Source organism: Rhincodon typus, chromosome 17, assembly GCF_021869965.1.
Source record: "Rhincodon typus isolate 14 chromosome 17, sRhiTyp1.1, whole genome shotgun sequence".
Classification (NCBI taxonomy): Eukaryota; Metazoa; Chordata; class Chondrichthyes; order Orectolobiformes; family Rhincodontidae; genus Rhincodon; species Rhincodon typus.
This window is the reverse complement of record NC_063348.1, coordinates 43,191,955-43,219,190: the sequence shown is the minus strand read 5'-3', so window position 1 is coordinate 43,219,190 and position 27,236 is coordinate 43,191,955. Positions and strand designations below refer to the sequence as shown.

General features: G+C 40.0%; 1 protein-coding gene across 1 annotated transcript in view; it reads left to right on the top strand.

The window, feature by feature from the left end:
• The first annotated feature begins 2,257 nt into the window (after positions 1–2,257).
• Positions 2,258–27,236, top strand: part of caprin1b (cell cycle associated protein 1b) — a 102,871-nt gene continuing 77,892 nt past the window's right edge. Inside the window, exons 1-4 of the mRNA XM_048606923.1 lie at positions 2,258–2,676; positions 13,884–13,946; positions 19,902–19,988; positions 21,737–21,975. Coding sequence (XP_048462880.1) covers positions 2,482–2,676; positions 13,884–13,946; positions 19,902–19,988; positions 21,737–21,975 — 584 coding nt within the window. The 5' untranslated portion in view covers positions 2,258–2,481. The remainder of the gene's footprint in view (positions 2,677–13,883; positions 13,947–19,901; positions 19,989–21,736; positions 21,976–27,236) is intronic.

Below are 27,236 nucleotides of genomic sequence, written 5' to 3'. Positions count from 1 at the left end.
ACAAAATAACCTTTTTCAAGTGACAGCTTTGTCACACACCCCAGAGTGAGTCCAGAGGGCTTTCGAGTGTGCTCTGTGCTAGTTTTAGGAGATCTGCTCAGAGTGGGAGAGGAAGAATCCAGTCGTTGTGGTTCGTGCCACTGCCAGTGACATAGGCCGGACTGAAAAGAGGCTATACTTGTGTCTCCACAAATACCCTGCGGTGGTCACTTTTGCTGGTATTATGACAAACTGATGTATCTGTCAGGCAAATTGCTGGGGCTGAGGTCAAGTAGGTTTTTCCGTCTTGTGACAATGCAAGCAACCTGCCACAGACCTAGTCTAGCAGCTGTGTCCCCTTAGGACTCTGCCAACTGGGTTATCAGTGGAGCTACTGAGCTCTCCACCCAGAGTGCATTGTGCTTTTGCCACCATCTGTGCTTCTTCCAAGTACTGATGCACAAATTGAGGGTGGGTGCAGTTGGTAATCATGAAATTTCCTTCCCTGTGTTTGTCCTGAAGCCATGAATTGTTATGTGACTTGGAGTCATTGTTCTCAGGGCAACTCTCTGCTGTTTGTAAACTACTGCGTTGCCTCCTCTGGAGGAGCTGTCCTACTGATGGGACAGGCAATATGAAGAAATAATGTTTGGGATGTTGTAGATATGATTTGATGAGTTAGACTTTCAAGATTTTCCTTAGTCTATGGGACAGCTCTTAACATTTTGTCACAAGTACAACCATATATTTATCATGAGGACTTTTGTGTGCCAGTTTTTGTTTCTAGTGCTGAGGTCAATGTTGGGTGGTCTGTACAGTTTTATTGCTTTCAGATTTCATAGCTGTTTGATACAGCTGAAAGGCTTGCTCAGCCATTAGAGGTTAGTCATGAGTTAATCACATTGCTGTGAGTGTGGAGTCACATATTGGCCTGACTAGGTAAGGGCAGTAGATTTTCTTTGATCAAAGGCATTAGTTAATCAACAGTGGATAAAGGTTTTGGTCACTTTCAGTGGCGTATTTTGTTTAAAAAGTGCCAGCTTTATTAATTTAACTTAAAACACTTGCAAGTGTTGTGGTGGCATTGGAACTCGTGACTGCAGAGTATTAGCTTGAACTTTTACTGCTGATCTTATTGGTGGTCAATGGGATCTTTTGCCTTTCCCAAGTGGTCGATGGATAAAAATATCTGAACTGCTGTAATCTCCTTCGGAACCCTGAACAGGTCTGTCAGGGGTCGTTTCAGGCAGGGGAAGAAACCTGAATAGATAAGATACAACCAACACCCTTTAAATTCAGTTAGGGCAAAATAAGATCTTTGTGTTAATTGTATTCGTAGTCTTCTCAGCGTTCAGCCTTCATGACCTCGCCCCTCACTTGAGTTAGGATGGTTCCCAGGTTAAACTCACTACCAGTTGTCTCTCTAATGAGAGAGCAGCCTTATGGTCTGCTGGTACGCTGGCTACTTTACCTCTGAAGTACAGGCAATTTTATATTTTGTAATTTGGGGTGCGTTTGGCTTTGGAACCTAGTTTTTATGTAGTAGGCTACCTCCAAAATAGATATGTTTATTCAGACAAAAAAATGTGTGAAGCCTTGAAACAGAATTTGAGATTATCAACTTGGTAAAGCAGCAGATTCTATAGAAAACTAAAGCAGAAGTAACTGGTTTTTGGGCCTGGTTGAGGTCTTCAGATCTCCCATTTAGGAGGGAGAGTAATGATTGGCACTCCTTGGAATGTGATTGAATAGTATTGTCCAAAGCAAAATGGGTACGTAACTAATGTACAAGTTTCAATAATTTTAATTGAAAGCATTTTTACTTAAATGTATCCATGATGCACCTTTTGAATAAAGAATGTATTTCCTAGATCGTTGGCACTTCACGTCCCCCCCCCCAAGAAAAACTTTCCAGCCCTTTTTAAATGAGTAATTCTCCCACCTTTTGATGTTGTTTTATTCTGCTAGTTATCATTTTTAGACATGCAGTAAAGTGTTCGATATTGTTTTGGGAGCCCAGCCTTTGTTGGGCGGCAGAGGGCGAGGACAGAGATTCTGAGCTCCAAGTTTCCTGCTGCTACCAGTCTTTTTTCCAACCTCCGAAATAACATTGGAAAGACTTTATGGAATCTCATCCGTCACTGGGAATTAATAGTCAATTTAAAGCAGACAAATGGCGTAAATGTCATGAATGTGCGTGTTACGGAAGGTGTGAGTGCTGCGGCTGGTTAGGCGCGGCGCGGTCAGCCGCCGGGGTCCTGTGTCGGGGGCGCAAAGCACGCTCTCGCGGCGCGCCCCCGCCCTTAGTCTCGGTGGTGCTGCTGGTGTCGCGCGGACAGAGAAGCGGCCGCGTCTCTTCGCCTTTTCCTTTTCAATCAAACTCTCAACTTTAATTCCCCCCTCCCGCTCTGCATCTCGCTTCTTGTCGCTGGATTCCCCCCCTCCCCCACCCAACCACATCTTTAAACGAAGCTCAGCCGCTCCCCAGGAGAAGGAGAGAAAATGCCCGCAGCCACCGCCACAAAAGCGGCCGAATCGCGATCGTCTTCTGCCGCCGGAGCTGAGGCCGCCGCCGCCGCTACTGCGGCGATGAGTGTCCAGGCCGGCCAGGGACAGGCGACTCAGCCGCAGAATGAAGCACTCAGACAGGTCCTCAATGTCATCGACAAGAAAGTGCGGAACATGGAGAAGAAGAAGGTAGGAGTCAGCGGAGGCCCTGCTGCAGTACAGGAGGCTTCAGCCTTCACACAAAAAGAAAACGAATCCAAGAGCCTCAACCCAGGGAACGACAATTTCCCCATTTCCATCTCCTAGTCGGTTATCTGGAAGGTTTTTAATAGCCTTCCCTCCGCCCTCCTCCCCAGTTTAGTTCGTTTGGTCTGTGTAAATATTTGACAAGAAAGAGGCCCTGTATTTTAGCAGCAATCCCTGATATAAACTTTTTTAAACATGTTTTTAAATTAACTAAAATATCTGAACTTAAATGTGAAGTCAACAACGGATGATCGTTTTTTTTTTCAAGTCGTGCTTTGTTAAAGCTTATAGCAGTTTGTAGATTTTTTGTGCTAAAAGTATGGTGAAGAAAGACTGAAACTTTTTCCAATTCTTAATGGGCAATTTTGAATGATTTTCTATTTTTTTTTTAAAATGACCTGGAACAAGACAAGTAACTAAATGCTATTCCATTCAAGAAACATAGCCAGGATCATTTTGTATAATGGCGAATGGAGATTTATAACTTTAGTACCAAAATGTGTTGAGGTTAGGCTGACCTAAGTAAATAAAAGTGAAAATTGTTATGCACTTACTCACCAAGAATGTTTAGATTGAAGATAGGTAGACATGCACCTCAAAAGTGTCAGCCAATGGCCATCTCCACCAAGGCAGAATCTAACCAATTGACCCTTGACATTGATTAGCATTCCCATCACTGAATTCCCCCGCTATCAACATTCTGAAGTTTGCCATTGACCATGAACTGAACTGATGTAGCCATATAAATATTGTGGCTACAGGAGCAGGTCAGAGGCCAGGAATCCTGCAGCTAGTCGCATACCTTCTGACTTTTCATTGCCATCATTGATAAGGCACAAGTTAGGAATATGATGAAATACTCTCTTTGTTGCTTGCATGAGTGCAGTTCCAATGACACCCAAGAAGCTTGACAACATCCAGCACAAAGCAGCCCACTTGATTGGCATAACAGTCACAAACATTCTTAGCTGCCTCCTCCATCAGTCAGTGTGTATTATCTACAAGATGTGAAAACTGAAGTCTCTTAAGACAGCACCTTCCAAACATTAACATGGGCAGCCAGTAAATAGGAGTGCCACCTCCTGCAAATTCCCCTCCAAATTATTCATATACTGACTTGGAATTATGTCACCATTCTTTCAGTGGCGCTGGATTAAAATTCTGGAGCTCCCTTGCTTAATGGCATTGTGGGTGTTGGTACACCAAATGGATTTCAGCAGTTTAGGAGCATAGCTTGACCACCACCTTAAGCAGGGCAGTCAAGGATGGGCATGCAGCTATCACTGTCCACAATCCACGTGTGAATAAATGAAAAAGATGGTGTTATGGTCAGCCAAGAATGGTGGAATAACCTTGAGGTGCCAGCTGTTCCAAGTTCTGAACTGAAGTTGAGTTCTCAATAACACAGCCACATGTGTGGATACATTTCAACAAAAATTGTCTTAAATAACCAAGTGTGGGTATAAGGATCACAGCAAGTTTAAATCACTTGAGGGCAAGAGCTGCTTATTAAAATACTTGAATACTTTAAATTGTTATCAAAGAATATGATAAATCTCTAATGTGTATATTAGCAATAAAACATACGAGTGCTTGCTTCAGTTGGAAAGAATTTGAGTTTTTTGTTTGGAGAAGAGGATTGAAGGCAGCCTCCTCAGTTTCACAAGCTCCCAGCCACAGCATGATTATGAAATCATGATCATTAAATAAAGTCTGCTTTTGCTTCCGGAGAGTAAAGTCAATCTTTACTGCAGGCACAGTAGCCAGTGTTCAGAACTTCTGTTAGATGGCAAGCGCCATTACTTATTTCATCACATCTAAAGTATGGCCAGTGAGCCTGATATGTTTCAGCTCATTGTACCAACTTAGCTCCATTTAATGTAACGGAAATTACCTTGGCCAGATGGTGAATCAGTAAATGATCCTCAAAGGTGAGTTCCTAAGGTACTTTATGGAGACAGTGTTGTACCTGAGACCTCTCAGATGGGACAGCCTGAATCAATGAATCTCCTGCTGTTCAAATCCCCACTTACTAAACTTGCTTCGTATGGCAGAAAGTCAAAATTTCACTTAATTGTTCAACTTGTAACTTCTCTGTGAAGGCTCTGCCTATCTTTGTTGTGAAGAAATTGACTGAACAAATGTGAGATGTGTATCCAAAAGATGTTTATTTTTGACCCAGTTACCTGCTGAGCCCTGTGCTTCAGTTAGAACTGAAGCTTCCAAATTTCCAAGGTCATCCAAATTGCAAACGTTCACTTCTTGTTTTGGTCCATGATTGAGAATATGAGGAAGAGTTATTTTGTGTTTAGTTTGGGTTAATATCTGCATAGCTGAGTGTTGGAATATCCTCCACGTATTGTGTCTTCTTTTTGGTTAGTAATTAAATTTTAGAGCTGACTTCAAGATAGTGCAATGGGAAAGGTGTTATATTGGCAGGTCAAAAATAGCTAAAACTTGAGGCAAGTGTAAAATTTATCAAGTGTTGTTTTTCCAGTCTTCTCCCTAAACACATTTAGATGCTAGCTACAATGGTCTAATATATGTTCTTGTCTAAACTTAGTGAAGTGGCTGTTGCTATGTGAGCTTGCTCATTATTGGTGACTATCTGAGTCTAGCACAATTAGTTCTCATTTATTACACACAATTTACCTTATGGTGAGTACTGACACACAGGAGGTCTAAATCCTGGCTCAATCTTTCTTTATTTCACCTCACTAGCTCAGGACCACTTCAGAAATTGATACATAACCTGCGGTTTTACTTGGATCAGCGATCTTAGCACAGTGTAGAACCATATGTCTATAACATTAAATGTTACATAGTAAATTGGAAATCATAACTAGAGTTCTGAGGGACTTCTTCCTTTAAATTGCTTCTCAGTACAAACTTTTGTTTTTAAGGTACCATTTGACAAATGTAGTTCTGATTTTGAATAGGACAGTTACTTAATGAGTTAAAATATGTCAGTCAGAGAAAATATTTTCTCCACGAGTCACTTTGCAGTTGGAATGGAGCCTTTGAATTTCTGTGGGAAGAACTGGACATGTACAGAACAAACAATTATGTTGAGGTGGAAGTCTTATATATTTGAGGAGAAACGGCAGTGTTGTGGTCATGTCAGTGGGCTAGGAATCTAATGGCCAGGGCATGTGAATTCAAATTTCACCATGGTAGCTGGTGGAATATCAATTCAAGATTTTTAAATTGTATTTAAAGCACTTGTTTGAAGTTTTTGTAATTTTTGACCTGCCAATATAATTACACATTTGTTGGTGATCATGAAGCTATCATGTATTGTTTTTAAAACAAAATTGGTTCATTAATAACCTCAAAATATGAAAGTAAAGACGGTAGATTGTAAGTACTCCAGACCATAAACAGCCCTACGAAACCACCTGAGTGAGCCACTTAGTTCATGGATAATAAGTGCTGGTCTTGCTAGTGACATTAATATTCCATCCAAGAAGAGAAAAGATGCATTATTTTGTTCGGCCTCTCTTTTTCATGTTTTAATTTTCTCACTTACCCTAACCCCAACTGCCCCACCTCAACTCTACCCACAGCCATGCAGCAAAGCACTATGGTGAGGCACCAGTATATTTCATAATTATATATTTTCTGTTTGTCTTGAAAGATTAAGCATTCTGAAGTACATAATCAATTAAGGCCAGTTATTTATACCATCCGCGTTTAAATTATGCAACTGTCCATGCAGGTAACTTTCCATCGTCACTAAAGTCGATCACAATGACAGTATTTAATGTACAGAGTATGCTGACTACCTAGGACTAATCAGAAAGCACTTTGCACAACATTAGAAGTGCAACTGCCCTATTTTATCTGCTACTTTTATCTGTTTATCTTTTTAAAATTGCATGTCCAAAGAATGAATTAGCTGAAATAAATGCACGGAATGGTGGATGTTGGCAATCTGAAATAAAAACGTAAGTGCTGGAGGAATTCAGCAGGTCTGGTAGCGCCTGTGGAGAGAGCATTAGCGACCATTTCAAGTCCAATATGGCAATGTCTGAACCTGATTATCTTTTGTTCGCTCCTCTTTGGCTTTGTTGCATGATATGGTCAGAATGGAGTTGGAGGGTTAATTGTGATGTTCGTTGAAATTTACCAATTCACTCAAGTCATGAGTTTGAAGCCCATTGGTGCTGCAGAAGGAATGTTGAGTCCATTAATGCCGATGATTGTGAGCTGTCTAAAATCAGCAATTCCAGGTTTGCTGCAACTGTTTCAGAAGCACAGCAAATTGAACTAAATTTAAAAATATATTGAGGGAAATGCAGTAAGGTTAATGTCAGTGCCAACACTTTTGTAAATGATTTGATTCAGTCCTCACATCTTTTTTGAACTGTTTGCTTTAGTGTACTTATGTTTACTTTAGTAACTTTTAAGAGTATTCTTCTGTAGGTGTCTGAAATTCTGTTGCTTTACAAGTTATATGAATACCGGTATGCTCACCTCACCAAATCCTTATTATCCATGGGGAATGGGGGTATGGACATCCTGCAGCTTACAAAAGATACGGGTACCATTCCACTGCAACTCTTGTATGTAGCATGTGGGCCAGTGAGAAGAAAAAAAGTTAGGTCTGGTGCTGACGACCTGAACACGTGGATCTTCAGGCTGTGAGTCAGCAGATAATGAAGAATGAATGTAAAGCAGTGGAAACAATGCTACCAACAGTATTTTAATGGATATGTTCTTTTGTTTCTTTTCAACAAGTACTCTTGGTGTATGCTGGTAAGTCAGCAGCAAGAGAAAGGTCTCTGTCTTCGGTTAACATGGATTGAAACGTTGCAAAATCATCTGGTTTGAGTCAATTAATCTCGGTTGTGGTTGAACTGGAAAAGCTTCAAAGAAACTGATATTGGTTACTGGTCATAAGTGAGCCAGTCAGCATACTGATAGCACTGTTTACGTGTCAGTCACACTGATGGGACAGTTTGCAAAACTGCAGTGCAACCCAAAACCCCACAGACTGCCACTGTTGGTGAACAAGCATGGGATTAGACAACAATTCCTGAAGGAATGAGGTTCCACACTTGTAATTCATTTTCAGTACCAGAGCAGTTGTGTCATAAATCACATTAAAAGTGTACTTAAATAATTACCTGTCCATGTCTGTAGGAGGTTCAGTTTGGATTTACTCAACAAATGTAGAATCACCATGACATTCAATGCATATCAGTATTGAGATGGACATCACATTGCTGACTTTGGGATGGCAGCAGTGGAGTAGTGCAACTCAGACAGCAGCCTTTGGGTATTTGTATTCAAGTGTGCATCTGTTGCTCACTTAAGTTAGTATCACTGTGAGTAACAGTGAGCACAATTAGTCTAGTTACTTATGTGACAAATTTTGGCTCATGTTTATGGTTGTTTCATTGCCAGCTGAGCAAATCAAAATTGAGGCAAGACTTAATAAATTGTTCAAACAACACTGAATGAATACTGGACTTAGAAGTCACTGAACTGTGCACTTTGCTCCTGACTCCTGACCACCCAGATTAAAAGAAAAGCATAGGCAATAAATTGAAACCAGGATTAACCAATGTATAGTAAGTGAATTGTGAATCATCTGTCTTCGTCAAGGCACTGAGCACTTCTGTTTCTGTCAAGCTTTTTTCTGTTAAATCCTTCTAGGTTACGTAATGAGTTGAAACACTAATTCAATTTTTTTGTATACTTCATTACTTTTCTCATGGAATGCAGTTGTTGCTTGCGAAGTCAACAATTGTACCTCATCCCTAATTGCCCTTGAAGTGAATGTCTTGAAAGGTCTTTTGAGGGCAGTTAAGAGTCAATCACGTTGCTTAGAGTCGGAAGCCACATGCAGACCAAACCAGTAAAGAAGGCAGAGTCAATAAATGTGGAGCTGGAAAAGCACAGCAGGTAGGACAGCATCCAAGGAGCAGCAAAGACAGCATTTTGGGCCGAAATCCTTTGTCAGGTCTGCTCTGCTTTTCCAGCTCCACATTTATTGACTCTAGCTTCCAGCATCTGCCGTCCTTACTGTCTCCAATTAAAAAAGGCAGATTGCTTTCCTAAGGGGTGTTAATGAGTCAGATGGATTGTTAGAACAGATTTCCTTACATCAGGAGACCAGGTGTGCTCAGATTACTGTGTGGGGCTTTGCAAATGTTCTGTGCAGTTGCTCTACTTTTTATACTCCAAACCCTTTTCTGGTATTGAATTGCAAGTCATTTTCCCATAGCAGCAGGTAGTGGCACTTCTTGTTTCAAGTTTTATCTCTTGTCTGTTTCATCTGCTGTCAGGACCTCTTGGATGAAGACTGCTAATAATTTTCATGGATATGTGTAAAAGGATACTTCTGTAAAACTTTTTGTGACTTGTCTTTGTTTTCTCTTGCATTTTACAAAAAGAGGAGACTTTCTAATTGAGAGTGCTGATTTAGTGATCGCACTTTGAGTTTGCTGTTTGAGAGTTACTATCTTCAGCACGAGATGTACTGCTTTGGAACTTGGAAGGATCAAGAGCGTGAGTTTTTTTTTTGCATATTGTATAGTCCCAGAACTTGACTAATAAGATGCAGCACATGTTTGGTTTCCAATGGATCAACTTGGCAGTTTTATTTTTCACTTGCTCAGAAAAGTGATTGTTATCTTTTCCTAGCTTATTCAAATCCATGCTGTGGATGTCACAGTGCCACATCTCCTTCAACCTAGCTTTGACCCTGGCTTTTCCCATAACTTTGATTCGCAGCTTCATTGGATTTGAGCTGAAATTGTTTGGCAAGTCTCATTGTTACGCGTGAGCTATGTTCAGAGAATACTATCCATAATTAAAACATAGTGTTGATCTTCATTAGAAACAAATTTTACTGTTACTGTAGCTTAATGCTTATTTTCTTAAGCACTGAAGATCAACAGACTGTAAATTTTTGTGCTCATTCTAAATGGTGTGAATTACCTTTTGTGCTGACAAAAGAAGATCAAAAATAGGTGTGGGAGTAGGTCATTCAATCCCTTGAGCTTGCCGTATCATTCCAGAAGGTCATGGCTGGTCTCTTCAGGCCTTAAGTCTTCCGTGTCAATCCATCACAGCCCTCAACGCCCTGATATTTTTAAAATCTGTCTGTTCTTTGAAATATGAAATAGCCTCCACAACTCTTGGGGGAAGAGAATTTAAGACTTTCACCAGCATTCCTGCTTACATTATTTCTCTCTGCAGAAGACAAACAAAAAATTCCCAATCGTCTGGCCTGCCACTGGCTTTTTGCCACTTTGTATGCTGCCTTTTTGATTGGCTGGTCTTCATGCTCACCTTTGGCCAACCACTGCTGGCTCATCCTTCTCATTGGAGACTTTTTGGCGGAATGTTTTGAAATGGCTGGTCAAGTGTCCACAACTGCATATGTACTGACTTTTGCCTTGATCTATTTGTCCCAGCCACTTCAGGCAGTCTTCAAACCTCTTTAATTCATTTCACTGATAGATACCTGTTTGAGAGCTGAGTTGCCCTCTCTTGAACAGAATTTGAAATTTTGCCATGTTATGATTGCTCCTTTGCGAGGATCCTTAACTATAAGACCTGTTATTAATCCTACCCCCTTACACATTACATATTACACATTGCCAGATCTAAAGTAGCCTGTTCTCGGGTAGGTTCTGCAACTTAACGCTCTAAGAAACAATCCTTGAAGCAGTCTACAACTTCATCTTCACTGTTATCTTTGTACGTCTGATTTGTCCTGTCAATATGCAGATTAAAATCACCATGACAATTTTCCTTGTTTATTTTTGCTTGCCTCCATTATTTACTGATTGCTGTTTTATAGTGAGGGGGCAGGAAGACTGCTTCTACTGTGACTTTCTTGTGTTGCTTACCCTTGTTTTCACCCAAACTGATTCCACATCATAACCATAAATTCGACCACAAAACATAGGAACAGAAGTAGGCTATTTGGCCTATTGAGTTTGCTTTGCCATTCAGTGAGATGGTAACAGAATTGATATTCCTTGACTCCACTTCCCTGATTTATCCCTCTGACTGATTTAGAAACCTATTGCAGCCTTGCGTATACTTAATGTTCCAGTCGAGACACCCCTCTGTGGAATTCTTTACAGCAGGTTCACCACCCTGTTAGAGGGGATAAAAGTGTCTTCCTCATCTCTGTCTTAACTGGATGACTCCTTATTGGGAGATTATGCCCTCTGGTCCTAGACTCTCCCACAAGAGGAAACAAAAAATTGCACCTCTATTCCTACTCAGCATTGCACTGAAACTTTCCTTCCTTCACAAAGTTACCCCACTTCTTTATGGTTTTTTGTTATATGTTGAATTTCCAGTTCTGGTCACACTGCAGCCTTATCTGTAATGTTATGGCCCAAGTGGTAAGATATTGTGTTCAAGATATGATTTGATTTGTCTGCAACTGAGCTTTACTCAAAACACCCTTCACTTTCCAATCCAATAGAAAGAAAACTAAAAGAAACAATCTGCCTTTTTTGTTTGGAAAGAGGAAGCCTGTCTGTCTAAGACTCCACCGTAGCAGCAGGTGACTCGAGTTTTAAGCTCCAGCAGCCAGCAAGCAATGTGCCCTCGACCACACTGGGAGCAAAATCTTTGTCACGATTGAACCATCATTTTGGCTGCCTCACTTACATTCACATACTCCAAACCATGACCACGAACCAAATACTTTAACTGCAACCTAATGCCTGTCCAGCCATTTCTATCTTGTTTTAACTAATTGTGCTGCTAAATATTTTAAGTGAATTTCGTAACTGTATTCTTCAACTGTAATAATGTCATTTGATTTAAGCCACTTGGTCAATCCAGTAAGCTGTGGAAGAAATACCGACAGGTCACTTAGCTGTTTTCTTCTGTCACACTTTGGCTCTGACAGGTAGAGAAAAAGGTTGAAGTTGTTCTCTGCTGCTAGTTTGTATCTTCAGCCACCAGTGCCCTTCTCATGCAGGCCTGCTGCCTGAGTTTGCTCAGCAATGATGCTGCCTTGCTGTACAATCCAGTCTTGATTCTTGTCAGCAATTGTTACCAAACTTTGAGCAGAATATCAGTTAGTTTTAATTTAGCTGCCTGTATCCATGAGATGCCTATATAAGGCTTACTGTATTCAGAACACAAGCAGGAGTAGGCAATTCAGCCCATCGAGCCTCGTCTGCCATTCAGTGCAATCGTGGGTGAGCATTTGCTTTAAAGCATTTTTACACCTCACACTAGCCCCTTATCTGTTATTGGCTTTGAGAAATCTGTCACTCTCTTCTTTAAGATGGTTAATGACTGATCTTCTGCTGTCCAGTTCATGAGCTTTAATTTTTGCTTGCCAACTTCCTTTTGGGGACTTCATCCAAAACCTTGTGAAAATTCAAGAATACTATGCCCACCAAAGTCCCCAGAGATATCCTCTCAGAACTTTAAACAGGTTCATCGAAAATGATTTCTTGTTCACAAGCCCATGCTGACTATGCCCCATCAATTACAGTGTCCACTTGTTATGTTCCTAATTACAGATTCTAGCAACACCACCCCAGCCCACGTATAAATTCCCTGCTTTCATTCTCCTTCACCTCTTAAGTAGAGGTGTGACATTTGCAACTTTCTAATATGCAGGGGTGCTCCAGAGTTATAGAATTTTGAAAGGTGACCGTCTATGCATCCTGTATTTCAGTAGTCATTTTCTCCAACACTTTGAATGTTGGGGACTGATCACCCTTCAATCCCATAAATTTCTCCAACCCAACCATCCTCCTTATATTAATTTTCTTCAATGCTTTATTCTTCCTATCCTTTGGTCACTAATTCTGGGAGATTTCTATCATTCTTTGAAGGCTAATACAATATTTTGTGCTGCGTACAAAATTTGCATTATTAGAAAGTTTGGGGAGCACTTGGAAGAATTATGACCATACATTGCTAAATGCTAGTGTGATTTTCTTGTTTTGATTGCAGACCTGAGGCAAGTGCGATTTATGGAAATCTTTTATTTTTGCAGCAGCTTTTGCTTCTGGGGGTGTAGTGAAGGTACCTTCTGAGCATGGCCTCAATGCTTCTAAAGAAACTGCTGTTGCTTAGCTTTTATCATATGTTTGCTTTCACCAAATAAATATGCTGTACATGAAACTGGTAATGAGTGGAGGATCATTGCCCGTGGTGGATGTAATTTCAGATGGGTCTACAATGGAGCTTCATTGCGTGTCCAGGCTGCATTCCACTCGGGGGTGGGTGATAATGCTTTCACCAGGACAAGAAATTCAGCATGAGAATTACCAGCATAATGTAATGGAGTTAGGCAGTTTCATTTTAATTTGAAGTATGTACTTGTATGTACTGTTAAAAGTGTGGACTTGTCTTGGTATAAAGATTTGATCACCACAAGTTTTTAAGTCTAAACCATACGTGAGGAAGAAATGTCGAATCTGCTTAAATGTACTAAATGGAGTATGTCTCATCAGCCAAAGGACAGTTATGTTTCTTTCACCTTATCTTGTTCCACATGTTTTGTATTTCATTTCAGATTTGTTTGTAGGCTTTTCTTCCCCACCTTGTACGAAATGTGCAATGTAAAGATTCCAAGACACTGTGGGTAATTAGTTTAATTGAAATAGGGCATAATATGATATAAACTGATGTATTTGTGGTAATTGTTAATCCGAAAACATTTGCGTCATTTCAGATACACAGATAATACAGAGCATTTGGTTAAGTTTGAAAAAAGTAACGTGTTAACTATTAAAAGTTTTTGCAGCGGATGAATGAAAGCATTGCAATTATACAGAGCAGATGGTGTCACTTATTTTCCACAGTTGCTGGAGTGGTTTCCATTTTTGACTTTTTCATTCTTTGGTTTTTATAAATGTGGTACCGTGCTGTGTTTGTGGATAATATTAATGTAGTTGTATTTTGCCATGGTCAAGTTTGAGCATAAAACCCAATGGAAATGATATGTATAGGCAAGTTATGTGGAATCTGTACTTTGCATCTTTGAAACCAAGAAGCATGGGAGGTAAAATGGAAAGGGACTATAAGCGCTGAGGGGATGATTTTGAGTCTTGTGTTGTCTTGTCGTTAGATTTTGGAGTTTGAAAATTCTGTGCATTTGCTACCTGTTATTTTCAACAATTTTTAATCTGAAATTTCTTTTATTAAAGGGTAAGTTGGATGACTACCAAGAAAGGCTTGACAGAGGTGAAGTCCTTAACCAAGACCAGTTGGTAAGTGATTTCTGGATTTTTAACGTTTAAAAAAAAAATCAGTCATGGGAACTGCACGCCCTCTTGCCTGAGATGGAGGCTTTTTATTGGATAGATCATTGTGTATGTACCAGTCAAATACTCATACAATTGTGCTTGAAGTAATGGATCCCCCCTCACCCTATTGTAAAATTGAGGATCAGAAATGCAATTCTAATTGAAGATGGCATGTGAATTGGAAGGGGAGCTTGCAGTGATGATGTCTGCTCTTAGTCGTTGATGTTACCAGTTTGGAAGATACTGCCATGGGGATAAGTGCTGGAGCCTCAACTTCCTACAATATAAAAAAAAAAATGACATGAGTGAATGGTTTGAGGAATGGCGGTTGCTAAATTTAATGTTGATGCAAAGATAGATCAAAAAGTAAGCTATGAAGAGGACATCAGAAAGCTACAAACAGATAAATGGAGTCAGTGGGCAATGATCTGGCAATTGACGATTATGCAGGAACATGCGAAATTCATTTTGGCAGGACAAATAAAAAAGAAATATGATTGAAACAGGGAGAGATTGCAGAGTACTGAAAGGCAGAGGGCTTGAAACATCAAAAATAGGAACAGAAATCGGCCATTTGAGCCTGTTTCGCCATTCAGTGTGATCAACCATCTCACTACTGTGTTCCTGCTTTATCCCCATATCCTTCGATCCCTTTAGCTCCAAGAATTAAGTCTAACTCCTCAACTGCTTTCTTTGACGTAGAATTCCACAGGCTTGCCACTCTTCGCACGAAGAAATTTCTCCTCATCTCGGTCCTAAATGGTCTATCCGTATTGTTATTAGTCTGTGACTACTGTTTGTAAACTCACAGATCGTTAGGAGCAGCCTTTCTGCATTTACCCTGTCTCGTCCTGTTAGAATTTTACATGTTTCAACGAGCCCTACCTTCACCATCGCCCCAGTGTTGTCAAGTCCAGTGAATATAACCCTAACTAATCAATGTTTCTTCATACGTCACTTCTGTCATCCCAGTAATCATTTTGTTGAACCTTTGTTGCACTCCCATTCCAGACCACCCTTTGTGAGATAAGGAAACCAGAAGTGCACACAGTACTCTCTTTGTGGTCTTTGCCTGGCCATATATAATTGCAGCAAGACACTTCTAGTCCTGTGCTCAAATCATTTTGCTATGAAAGCTGATATACCATTTACTACTTCACCCCCTGCTGCATCTGAGTGCTTAGTTTTAGCAACTGGAGCACCCAGGTCTCATTGTACCTCCTTGTCGCAGTTGATATAATCTGCCTATCTGTTTTAGTTGTCAATATGGATATCTTCACATTCATCCACACGGTACTTCATCTGCAATGCATCTGCCCTTAATCAAAACTTGTACGAATTAGTGTGAAGCATTTTTTTGGTGCTCCTTATAGCTTTCTCTCTCACCCAGCTTTGTGTCATCTGCAAACTTGGAAATATTACATTTAGTTACCTTTGTATAAATCATTAAATATTTACTGTGAATAGCTGGGGTCCAAGACTAGTCCCTGTGCTATCCCACTAATCACTGATGCCACTTGAAAAAGACCTGTTTATTCCTACCCTTTGTCTCGTGTCTGTGAATCAATTCTCTATCCGTATCACTACACCGCCTCTAATTGCTTGTACTTTAATTTTACATGCCAATGTCTTGTGTGAACCTTTTATTGAAAGCCTTCTGAAAGTTGAAGTAAACTACATATACTGGCTTCCCTGTATCGATCCTATTAATTGTCCTTCAAAAAGTCTGGAAGATTCATCAAGCATGACTTCGCTTTTCATAGATCTATGTTCACTTTGTCCAGTCCTGTCACTATTTGCCAAGTGCTCTGCTATTAAATCTTTTATAATGGACTGCAGCATTTTTCCCACACCTGATGTTAGGTTAACCAGTGTAAAATTCTGTTTTTTTTTCTCTCTCTCTGTCTCTTATTTTAAATCCTGAGATTAAATTACCTTCCTATGCTCCAATTCATTGGAGCTGTTCCACAGCTTCTAGAATCTTGAAAGATGACCACTACTGCATCCTGCTATTTCTAGGGTTGCTTCATGAAGTATTCTGTGGTGTTGATTATTGGTCTTGGGGATTTATCAGCCTTTAATCCCATTAATTTCCCCAACACCGTTTCCCTCCTAATACTGATTTTCTTCAATTCATCCCTCTAATGAGACCCTGTGGTTTTCAGCCCTTTTGAGATGTTATTTGTGACCTCCTTTGCCAAGACAACCAAAATTAGTGTTTACTTGTCTGTATCTCTTTGTTCCCCATTATAACTACCCTTGTTTCTGACTGTCAGGAACCTACATTTGTCTGCACTTTTTCTCTTCACTGATCAAAAGAAACTTTTACTATCACCTGTGTTTCCTGCAGGCTGATCCTAATACTTTCTTTCCCCCTTCTTAATCAAAGCCATCATCCTCTTGTGCCGAAACTAAACTGCTCCCAATCCTCGTGTTTTGTGATCAATTTGTCCCTTCCTTGGATCTAATCCTACCCCTGATTTTCCTTGCTAGACATGGTTGGGCCACCTTTCCCATTTTACTTCTGTGCCAGGCAGGAATAAACAATTGTTGTAGTTCCTCCATGCACTCTTTAAATATTTGGCATAGCCTATCCACAGTCAACCCTTTCTGTTACATTCTGCAGTTGATCATAATTGGCCTATACCTAATACCATTGTAGTTTCCTTAATTTAGAACCTGGGCCCTTATCTCAGAATCAAGTGGACCTGTGATCTCAGGATTTGGGTGTCGTGCATGAATCAGTAAACATTAGTTTATAAGCCCAGCAAGGAATTAGGAAAGCTAATAGAATGTTACTGTTTTGTTACAAGTGGTTTGAGTACAAAAGTAGAGAGATCATGGTTATTTCTACAGACCGTACTTAGAGTGTTATGTGCATTGCTGTATTGATCACCTTATTGAAGGAAGGATATACATACTTTGAAAGCAGTTCAGAGAAAGCTGATCAGTCTAAAACCTGGAATGCACAGGTCGTAGGAGGAAGTGTTAGAATAGCTAAGGTGGTCTTCTGTGGAGTTTACAAGAGCAAGGTATGACTTGATTGAAACATGTAAGATTCTTGATGGTGTCTGTGGAAAGGAGGTTTCCCATTTTGGGAGATTTTCGAGTAAAGATGGTTTTTTTTTCTGTTTTTCTGATTCATCATCATAGAAACCCTACGATGTTGGGCCGAAGGGCCTGTTTCCACAAGTCCGCGCCGACCCTCAGCACCCCATCCAGACCCATCCCCCATAACCCACCTAATTTACATATCCCTGAACAGTATGGGCAATTTAGCATGGCCAATCCATCTAGCCTGTGCACCTTTTGGACTGTGGGAGGAAACCAGAGCACCCGGAGGAAACCCAAGCAGACACAAGGAGAATGTGTAAACTCCACACAGACAGTCACCGAGGGTGGAATCGAACCCGGGTTATGCACTGGCAATGAAGCCCCGTTACTCCCTCACAAAATTTAAGATTTAATAATTATGCAGAATTCCACAGTTTACCTGTCTTTTAGACCTGTGCTGTGAGGCTGCAGTGCTAACCACTGAGCCAGCGTGCTGCCCCGTTTGTGTTCTGAAATAGGCAATGTATGGTTTTGAAAAGTGGAGGATCACTGATCTTTTTAATAGGAAGTTAGCAGTCACTCATTGGCAGTGCTGTTTACTCAGCTACTTGTTAAAGTACTAGTGAAAGTCAAGCGACGGATGAATCGGAGTTAGCCGGCAGTGTACGAATGAAGCTTTGGCAGACAACCAGCAGCTGGTCTTGGGACGAGTGACCAGTTATCGACGATGAAGGATTTTTTTTTTCCTACCAGCAACTATCTGGTTCTTGTGTCGCTGAACACCTTGGTGGTGTGGATGTCTGGTCAAAGCTATTAGATCTCCACAAGGGCATTACCTGTCTATCTTCTCCTTCTACAGTAAGCCTCTAGAGAGCTAGTTTATTTTTCTGTCAGCAATTGCTGACAGCTGTGACTGTTAACCAGTAAGCTAGAGACTTCATAAATTTGAACGAACCACCCAGTACCTTCTCCAAACAAGTGACAGTACCTGGAGAAATAGAGAATCAAGGAGCAGCACGGGCCATCTCAGTGGTTGTTTTTTCTTGTCTATAGCTCTGAGAGAGAGTCTGGTGGGGTGGGGGATGTCAATAAGGCGTTCGTTTTAACTAGTAGAGTTGTATAGTGAAGGTTCGTAATTGTTTATTTGTAGTTCAAGTCATTTATTTATAATGAATAGTAGTTCTTGTTAAGTGGAGAGACTTGGTCCACATGTTCTGAGTTTGATCTAAAAGACAGGAAAATTGTGGAATTCTGCATAATCATTAAATCTTAACTTTTGTGAGGGAGTAGCGGGGCTTGATTGCCAGTGCGTGACCACAGCAAGGAATAACAATAAAACCAGGTATTACTTGAAAAATAAAGCCTTCTCCATTTCAGACAGGTGAGAACATTTTTACTTGGTGGTGAGGCTTTTAAATCCTCATCCTAAAAAGGTTAAAGCTGAAACTTTGAACGTTCAGGCAAAGTTGCTCTTGAGGAGTGAGAGGGTGACCTATTTTCAGAGGAAGATGGGAAAGTGGGGTATCCAGATCATCATGTCTTATTGCAAAATGGTGAATGTTCGAGGGGCCTTGTGACCTACTGCTTCTAATTTAATATGATTGTACACTGAAGGAACCGGTGGTCTTGTTAATGTGCAAACTCAATCAGTTGTAAAGGGAATGAATGTTTGATGTGGTGGTTGGGGTGTCGATCAGATGCAGCAAGTTTTATTTCATTATGTTCACTATTGTTGGATCCACATTTATATAGGCAAACGGATGATCTCACCACATTACTGACTTTTGCCTTGTCACTTGTGTGTTCTGGGAGTAAAATGGTTGTAAAATTAAATTAATATGTATTGTTTTCTAATAATTCATTTGGTTCAGTCAGGGTGACTGAATCTCGCTGTTGTTCACTTGAGCAATCAGTCCCATGCTTTTGACTAACGTACTAGTTATTTGCACTTGGTAGTTGATAAGTAGTGTTCTTATCCTTTCAATACTGCCGCTGTTCTCCAAGGAGGGGAAAAAAGTATGTGAAGATATGAAACAAAAGAAAATTTATTTTGATGCCTTGGGGTAGATTATTTTCTTTGCCACCCCACGTGTAAATGTAGTAGAGACAAACAGAATGTTGGAAGAATGTAGAAGATCTGGTAGCATCACAGTGAGAAACATTTAGCATTTCAAGTCTGTATGACTTCTTGAGAACTGCCTCTCAGAACTTTAATGTCGTAAATATACTAACAGTGTTGTATTTTGTTTTATTGTGGGGGGGAAAAGATTAAAGTTGGATAGAGATTTTTAAAACTGGTTTCTTGAAGGAATGTAGTCATGAAACTAGTATCTTCCATGTTGATAAACTTGTAAGCTTTATAAAGAAAATTTTGATGAGTCGCATTTACCAAGTATCTTCTACTGATTGCATCAAGGCAGCATGTATTCCACAATTATCTTTTGTGGAAGATTTAACAAGTTTGAAAAATGCATGTTAAGTGTTTACAGAACTGACATTGCAGAGTTCTTTTTTGATTTTGAGATGCTGCTTCCTGACTGATAAATCCAAAGACTCGAGGTAGTCGATTTTTTTAAACAAAAGTGTTGTTTATATTTAACCATTTACCAGAAAAGCTCATCTGTATTTATTTTTATGTTCTACGTGGGCATTTGAAATTTTAGCCGCATGAATTACACCATGCGTTTCAACTATTCTTAGTTAATTCTGCTGGGAATATGTCAGTTTGACGGTTTCTCACTTGTTGGATTCACCAATGTAGACCAAACCGATTCCTAAAATTATTGTAAGAAAACCTTGTGTGATATGATCAGTTTTGTTGATGGGTGTCAAAGATGAGTAAAGTACTTACTAATTTTCTTGTAGGAAGCTGTTGGAAAGTTGCAGGAAGTTGCAAATAACCTGGAGTTTGCTCGTGAATTGCAGAGGAGCTTCATTTCATTAGGACAAGATGTAAGTATGCAGGAGATGGTTAGGGTGGGGAGCCAGTTACTAGGATAATAACTGCTGTTATCTATTGAAGTTGAGTGTCACCAACTGTCTATCCATACATAGTCATGAATGATACTAGATTGATGCATTATTTTCTTAGACCCTTGCTGCAGATATGCTCGTTCCTTGTTTCACTCTTTTGTTGACTTGTTGTATATCCTTTGGTCAGTGAGCATCACTGGCAAGGTCAGCACTTGCTGCTCATCCTGAACTGCCACAAATTTGTAGCCTGCTGAGCTATTACAGAAGGCAGTTGAGAGCCAGTCACATTTTCAGATCAGGGAAGGAGGGCGGATTTCCTACTGCACAAGGTATTGCTGAGCCAGCGAAGTTGTATATGTCCAGTATAGCTTCCTTGCTTTTATACTGAATGCTGCTTTTTAAAATGGAGGATTTCGTATACCTTCTAAATCTACCCAACATCTTTTCAATAATCTGTGTCTGTGCACCCTTGCATATTGTATGTATTCTAATCAAAGAGGTGGGGAGGTGATGGCCTAGTGGTATTATCGCTGGACTGTTAATGCAGAGACCCAGATAATATTCTGGGGACACGGGTTCAAATCCTGCCATGGTAGATGGTGGAATTTGAATTCAATAAATATCTGGAATTCAGAATCTAATGATGACCATGAATCCACTGTCGATTGTCGGAAAAACCCATCTGGTTCACTAATGTCCTTTAGGGAAGGAAACTGCCACCCTTACCTGATCTGGCCTACATGTGACTCCAGACCCACAGCAATGTGGTTGACTCTTAACTGCCTTTTGGGCAATTAGATATGGGCAATCGACACTGCCTGGCCAGCGACGCCCACATCCCGTGAATGAATAAAGAAAAAAAAAGAATCTCTTAATGCATCTCTGCATTAAATTTCACATGCTGTTTCTCTGCCCATTCTGCCGACCTGTCTGTGCCTTCTTGAAGACCACCTCTGAGTTCACAATGTTTCCAAGTTCTGTGTCACATGGATGCCAACTCACATCCTTGTTGAGACTGTTCATTTTATTCCATGGACTTCAGCTTTATTGACAGACCTTTAGTGTGGCACTTTTTCAAATGCCTTTTGGAAGTGGCCTGAACATCAAACCAGTTAGATTAATTTCAACCAGATTTTCACAAGAGTATTGTTGTAAAACACAATTTTGCCTTAATTCAGTGCAGGCATTCTTGAATCCAAGCTTGTCTAATTGACTCTTAGAATTATCCTATGTGAATGTTTCTGAAATATTTCTTTGCCAGCACTGAGGTCAAAATAATCAGCCAGGAGTTATTGATTTTACCTTGTCCTTTGAGCAGAGATGTAACACTTGCAATTTTCCAGTCTTTCAGCACCATCCTTGTTTCCAAAATTGGAAGATGATGCCAGAAGTTCAGTGATGTTTTGCCCTTGATTTCCTCCATACCAATCTATAAAAAAATTAGTGTTTTAGTGCATTCTTTTTCACGAAAGACATTCTCTGGAACTTGACTCAAGCTTTTCCACTGGTTGCTATGAGAAAATCTGATTTGCTTGACATTTTACTTCAAATTGCATATTTCAGGAGTGAAACAGCCATATTCGGCAAGGAATTAATGTATGTCAATAACCTAAAGAAAGCTGTTCATCACTTTGCCCCAGTATTTATTTCTGAGTAGGTTTGTTGCCATGCATATTTAAGCTTGAATTTTGCAAACTGACCAAATTAATTTGCTGTTATCTTTGCAGATCCAGAAATCCCTGAAGAAAGCAGCTCGACGGGAACAACTAATGCGAGAGGAAGCAGAACAGAAGCGATTAAAAACTGTTCTTGAGCTACAGTATGTTTTGGACAAATTAGGTGATGATGATACATGCACTGACTTAAAGCAAGGTTGGAATGGGTCTCCTGTGCTTACTGAAGAAGAACTGGGAATGTTGGATGAATTCTACAAGCTGGTACAACCTGAAAGAGACATGAACCTTAGGTACTAAGTTGCTATAATTCCTGGTTCTTCCTTATGGAAGCATCTGTTGCTTCTTAAAAATAGAGGTATAGCCTGAGTAAACTGATTTTATTGCTGTTGGTTTGGTCATTGTTGGGTGTTCATTGATTTCATTTTTTTAAAAACTGTTTGTAACCAATTGATAAAACTGAGTGGCTTACTTTGCCATTTCAGAGGCTGACGTCTCCCGCATTAGTGGGTTTGGAGTAACTGATGTACCAGAACAGGTACAGACAGATGGGTTGTTTAGAACAGTGGATTATGGTTTTGTAGTTACCTTTAGATTAATCTTTGAATTTCAGATTTATCAACAGAATTTAAATTCTACAAGCTGCCACCATATAATTTGAATCCATATTCCCAGGGCATTAGTTTGGAATTCTGGATTAGTAGTCTGGTGACCTTAGCACTAGACCAGCATTTCCCACTGCCACAGACACTTGGAATGTAGGGCTCAGGTGTAAGCGATTTGTTTGGTGGCCAGGCTCAAAGGATCTTTCAGTAAGATCGTCATTGATCTGGTTGAGGTCTAAATGCCACTTAGCTATCTGGCCCTCATAATTCTCGACTTCCTTGTCTAAAATCTTTTGAATTCTGCCTTCAGTAAATTCCAGGACCGGCCTCCCTACTTTCTTGGCAAGAAAATTCCAATTACGAGCAATCCTCATGCTCGTTTTTGCTCATCCCACCTCACTCTTATCTTTAAAGACACTTCTTCATAAACTGTATCATCTGTTCCAGTTTTCCATTCGAGGCAAGATCTTCATTGTATCCACCTTGTAAAATCCCCTCAAGATCGTGTATGTTTCAGTCACGTTACTTCAGCTTTTTCTTAACTCAGTGGGTGAAGGGCCAACATGTTCAAACCTTGTTCATAATATAATCCTGTCATTCCCGGGTCTGTCAATTTATGAGAGAAAGCAGCTGAATAATGTGATCAGGAAGCTGTGATGCAGAGAGATCTGGGGCTAGGAGGTGATTGAGAGTCCGTAAACAATAAGCCTTTAATCCCCTTCCTGGCTGTATCTTGTAAATCCAATACGTTCATTTCTGAGTCAATTTTATGTCTACCTTTTGTAGTCTTGCATTATATATATTCATTATCAGGATAATGACACTGACGACAAAGACAGTGCCATAGCAGCATTGGAATCTTGGGTTGTAAAACATCAAAAGAAAGTATGGTCTGTTTATTAGCAAGCAAAGTAAAATTAAAAGTTGAAGATGGTATGAGTTGCCATTGTGGATGAGCACTAATTCCTGTTGTATCTAGCAAGATAAGTTGCTGTTTGAAGTAATGAGGTTTGTGTCTGATTTTAGGGCTAACTTCTTGATGTAATATTACAGTTTGGTTAAAAAAAATGCCAAAGGCAAGTCTGTGCAGTGACCAAGTAATGACAGCTTAAGACAAGTGAGGGGGCCATTGAGTAGTGTGCATACTTCCACCATGCCATGTCATATCCGTTTTATTACATTGATAAAGATGTCCCTTCAGCTTTTCCTTGTCTGAATGCTGCTACAACAGCTGCAGAAAAGATTTTATGAGGAGCATCTATCTGATAGGAGGCTTGATCTAATCTGTACAAAAGCCTGCTTTGAAATCTGTGCTCGTGAGTTGGCAACTGTGACACATTGCACCACAGTAGGTTAGGCAATTCCCAAAATTCTAAATTAGCTACCCACAAGTTTTCTGTACTCTCCGTGGATTCTTGAAAAATTTGATCTAATATAATATGCAGGTTAGAATCAAGTTCTTTTCCTGGTCATATCCTATCTGTGTACGAAGCTTCCTTGCAACCTGTCCGTTAGTTTTTGAGAGATAATGTTTACAGACACAGTTCAACAAAAAACAGCATAAGCATAGTGGCTGGAACAAATGAGGTTAAAAAAATTTACCATTTTAACAATATACTATGGCATTGTGAGCAACCAACATAATCACAGTTTTTTTTTATATATTTTGGTCTGTGTTTCATCATTTGCATTAAAATTCTTCACTTTTTCTGGTGCAAAGTGACATAACAAAGGGATGGTGTCAGGCTAATTAATTTATTAACTAATGCTGCAGATTCATTTTGGACAATTCTGAATTTACTGTAACTCTTTGAGACAGCTTGGGGTGGGGAAGGAGGAGGTGGAATGAATGGGGTTAAGTGTCTTACAAATTTGGTTAACCTTGCTCTTGTACACGTACAAGACTATAAATAGGAAATTAAGCTCTCCACTAACTTCAGTGCCATTTTAAGGTTGTATCTGATTTGCAGCTAAAGCATTTGTCAGTTAATTTAAGATAACATTTGTATATTGATAGTTCAAATTTAGCTGAGAAAAGCTACCTTATTGGCATTTACATCGTAGTTATGTTATAACTTAATCCACCTGGAATTATGTTGAGCATTGCAACCAGAATATGTTGATATCAAACTAGGGGGAGGCAATGGCCTAGTGGCATCATCGCTGGACTGTTAATCCAGAGACCCAGATAATGTTCTGGTGATCTGGGTTCGAATCCCACCACAGCAGATGGTGGAATTTGAATTCCGTAAGTATCTGGAATTAAGAATCTAATGATGACCGTGAATTCATTGCCGATTGTTGGAAAAACCCATCTCGTTCACTAATGTCCTTTAGGGAAGGAAACTGCCATCCTTACCTGGTCTGGCCTACTTGTGACTCCAGATCCACAGCAATGTGGTTGACAGTGAACTGCCCTCTGGGCAATTAGGGATGGGCAATAAATGCTGCCTAGCCAGCAACGCCCTCATCTGGTGAATGAATAAAACAAAAGTTGAGTATTTTGTTGAACGTTGAACAAGTATGGGTGGTTTGGTCTAAGTATCACCGATTTTCTGACTCTGGTATTCATCCAGGGATTATGAATTTAGCTGTTTGGCTTTCTCGTTGAGCTCTGAGCTGTTTACCTCCTCACTGAAACCTCTCTTATTCTCACTTATGTCACGTGTATAACGACTGGATCCTTTTTCCATTCAACTCGCTTTCCTTAAGCCCAGAACCAGACAGTGAACACTACCTGCAAAGAACAGTATTCAACAATCTAACCATACTTTGCAGCAATAAAACTGTGTTCTTTTTATTCCACGCTTGAATGGCACCCTACTCTTTCGCAATCCCTGCTGTTGACAGCCCAAGCAGCAAGAACCTCTAGCCTGTTGGATAATTGAAATGGCTCACACTCATCCATTTGCTACCTTTGGGGTCTCCAAGGGGCCATTCTCTTCTTGACAACCCAGTTCATTTCTCCTTGGTCACATCTCCTCTTCCTGTCACCTTAGCATGCTAGTGCAAAAAATGCCTTTTTAACCTCTTGCCACCAAACTGTCCAAGGTCCTAGGTGCTTCCAGGTGAAAAACCAGTTTAATGTGAGCATCTCAATTCAGTCCACAAGCTGACTCCAGGTTTCCAATTGCCTGTCATTTTAATCTCATTTGCTGTTGTGCTGATGTCTGTCTTCGGTACCCTGAAGTACAGTAGGGGGTTCTCCTATAATGCAATTTGGTTATAATGCGATTGATGAATAGAGGATCGCTGTTTCTAATACACAAACTTGTGTTGACTGTAATGCAATTCAGCATTATTGTAAAATTGCAGCTCATTTAAATAGAAGAATGGACTCAATGCTATATTGATGGTATTAGTAACAAATGAACTACAGTTTAAAATAGTATTGTTAAAACATGCACCTTTGCCTACATTTTGTTACACATTTAATATATAGAATTTTTGAACTTGCTCATGTAAATCATTTGTACCAAAAGTTGTCCCTGTTAAAACCTGCTGTTTTCCAGCACTATTCTGAATACAATGTTCCTCTGGTTTACAATGCATTTTATTCTTACAGTTAACTTCAATTCAGATGGGCTACATAGGAAAGTAAGGTCAGATTCCTTTGCTTAACCTATCTGAAAATCTTTCTCGAAGTCTATACCGATGAAATGTCAGGTCAGATCAGCATTTAAATGGATGAGTGAATTTTATTGAAAGTTGTTGACATGTCAGTGTTGGAGGAGTTTCATGGATGGTTGTTGGCTGTGAGCTCTATCTCTCACAAGTTTGCACTGCTCACCTTTTTTTGGATGACGCTCGTACTACCATGCAGTACTGACCATTGCTGGGATTTTCAGTGACAGAACTCTATTTAAAGCCCAGCTGTCACTTCATTGCACATACAAGACCAGATTTGTATTGCTTCTTTGCAGCATCACCTGTTTGATAAGCTGTCATTATAACTGCAGCTATAAGAGTGAAGTTACACAAGTGAGGAACAATTTTGGAAAATATTAACGTGTGTTCTTTGTGTCTCTAGCCCCACTTTTCCCATAGGCCCCATTTAAATTGTGCAATTTTCTATAATGTGATGTTATGCTGGAATGCAACATTTGCGTTATAACAGAACCCCGTGTATGGCAGAGAAACTGAATGCAAGTTCAAGGGACAGCACTTAGCTTGTGCTTAGGCATGTGACCGCCTTTGCTCTTGACGTCAAATTTGACAACTTAAATCTGCAGTCTCTGCCCTTGTTTACTTGGTTTTTGTTTCAGTCTTACTTTTGCTTACAGGTGGCAGCTGTTTGTCGTTCTGCCATTCACACCTCTTCTGATCACAAGTTTTGCTTTCCGACCACTTGAGCTGTTCACTACCAACTCTTTGTTATAATTTCTCTTGTCGCCCACTTGACATAGACCTTCTCTTTTACCACCTCGTCCGTCCAACTCTTTCCTAAAGCTCATCACATTATAACAAAACTGATATAAGTTTGAAAGGTCATTGTTCCAAATGTCTCCTTTCTCAATTGTTGCCTGATCTGCTGGCACTATGCAGTTTTTAATTTGACTTGCAGCATTTAGCTTTTGTCTTTTATTTTTGTGGATTACTTTATGGTTTATATTCAAGTCATAAGCTACTTGAAACCGATGAACCCTTTTTTTGGCGTTGCCTGCAAGGTATAGTCTTGTTGAAGACTTTTGTTAATTGGCATGTCTTTCGGCTGCATTGTTAACCCGAGGCCTCAACTGATGACTTTGTTCGTATGAAAGGACAAAATGGCACTTGGCGTAGATCGTAAGTCTTCTTTTGGAATTTGATTAATTCAATAGAAGCAGTTTGAGAAAGGTTTATGAACTACAAAACGCCTTAGCATATTCTGAACTGTGGAAGGTACGTGCAATTGGAAATACTTAATTTTGTTCTTGTTGTACTCTCTAGGTTCCCCTCTATCTTTTGCC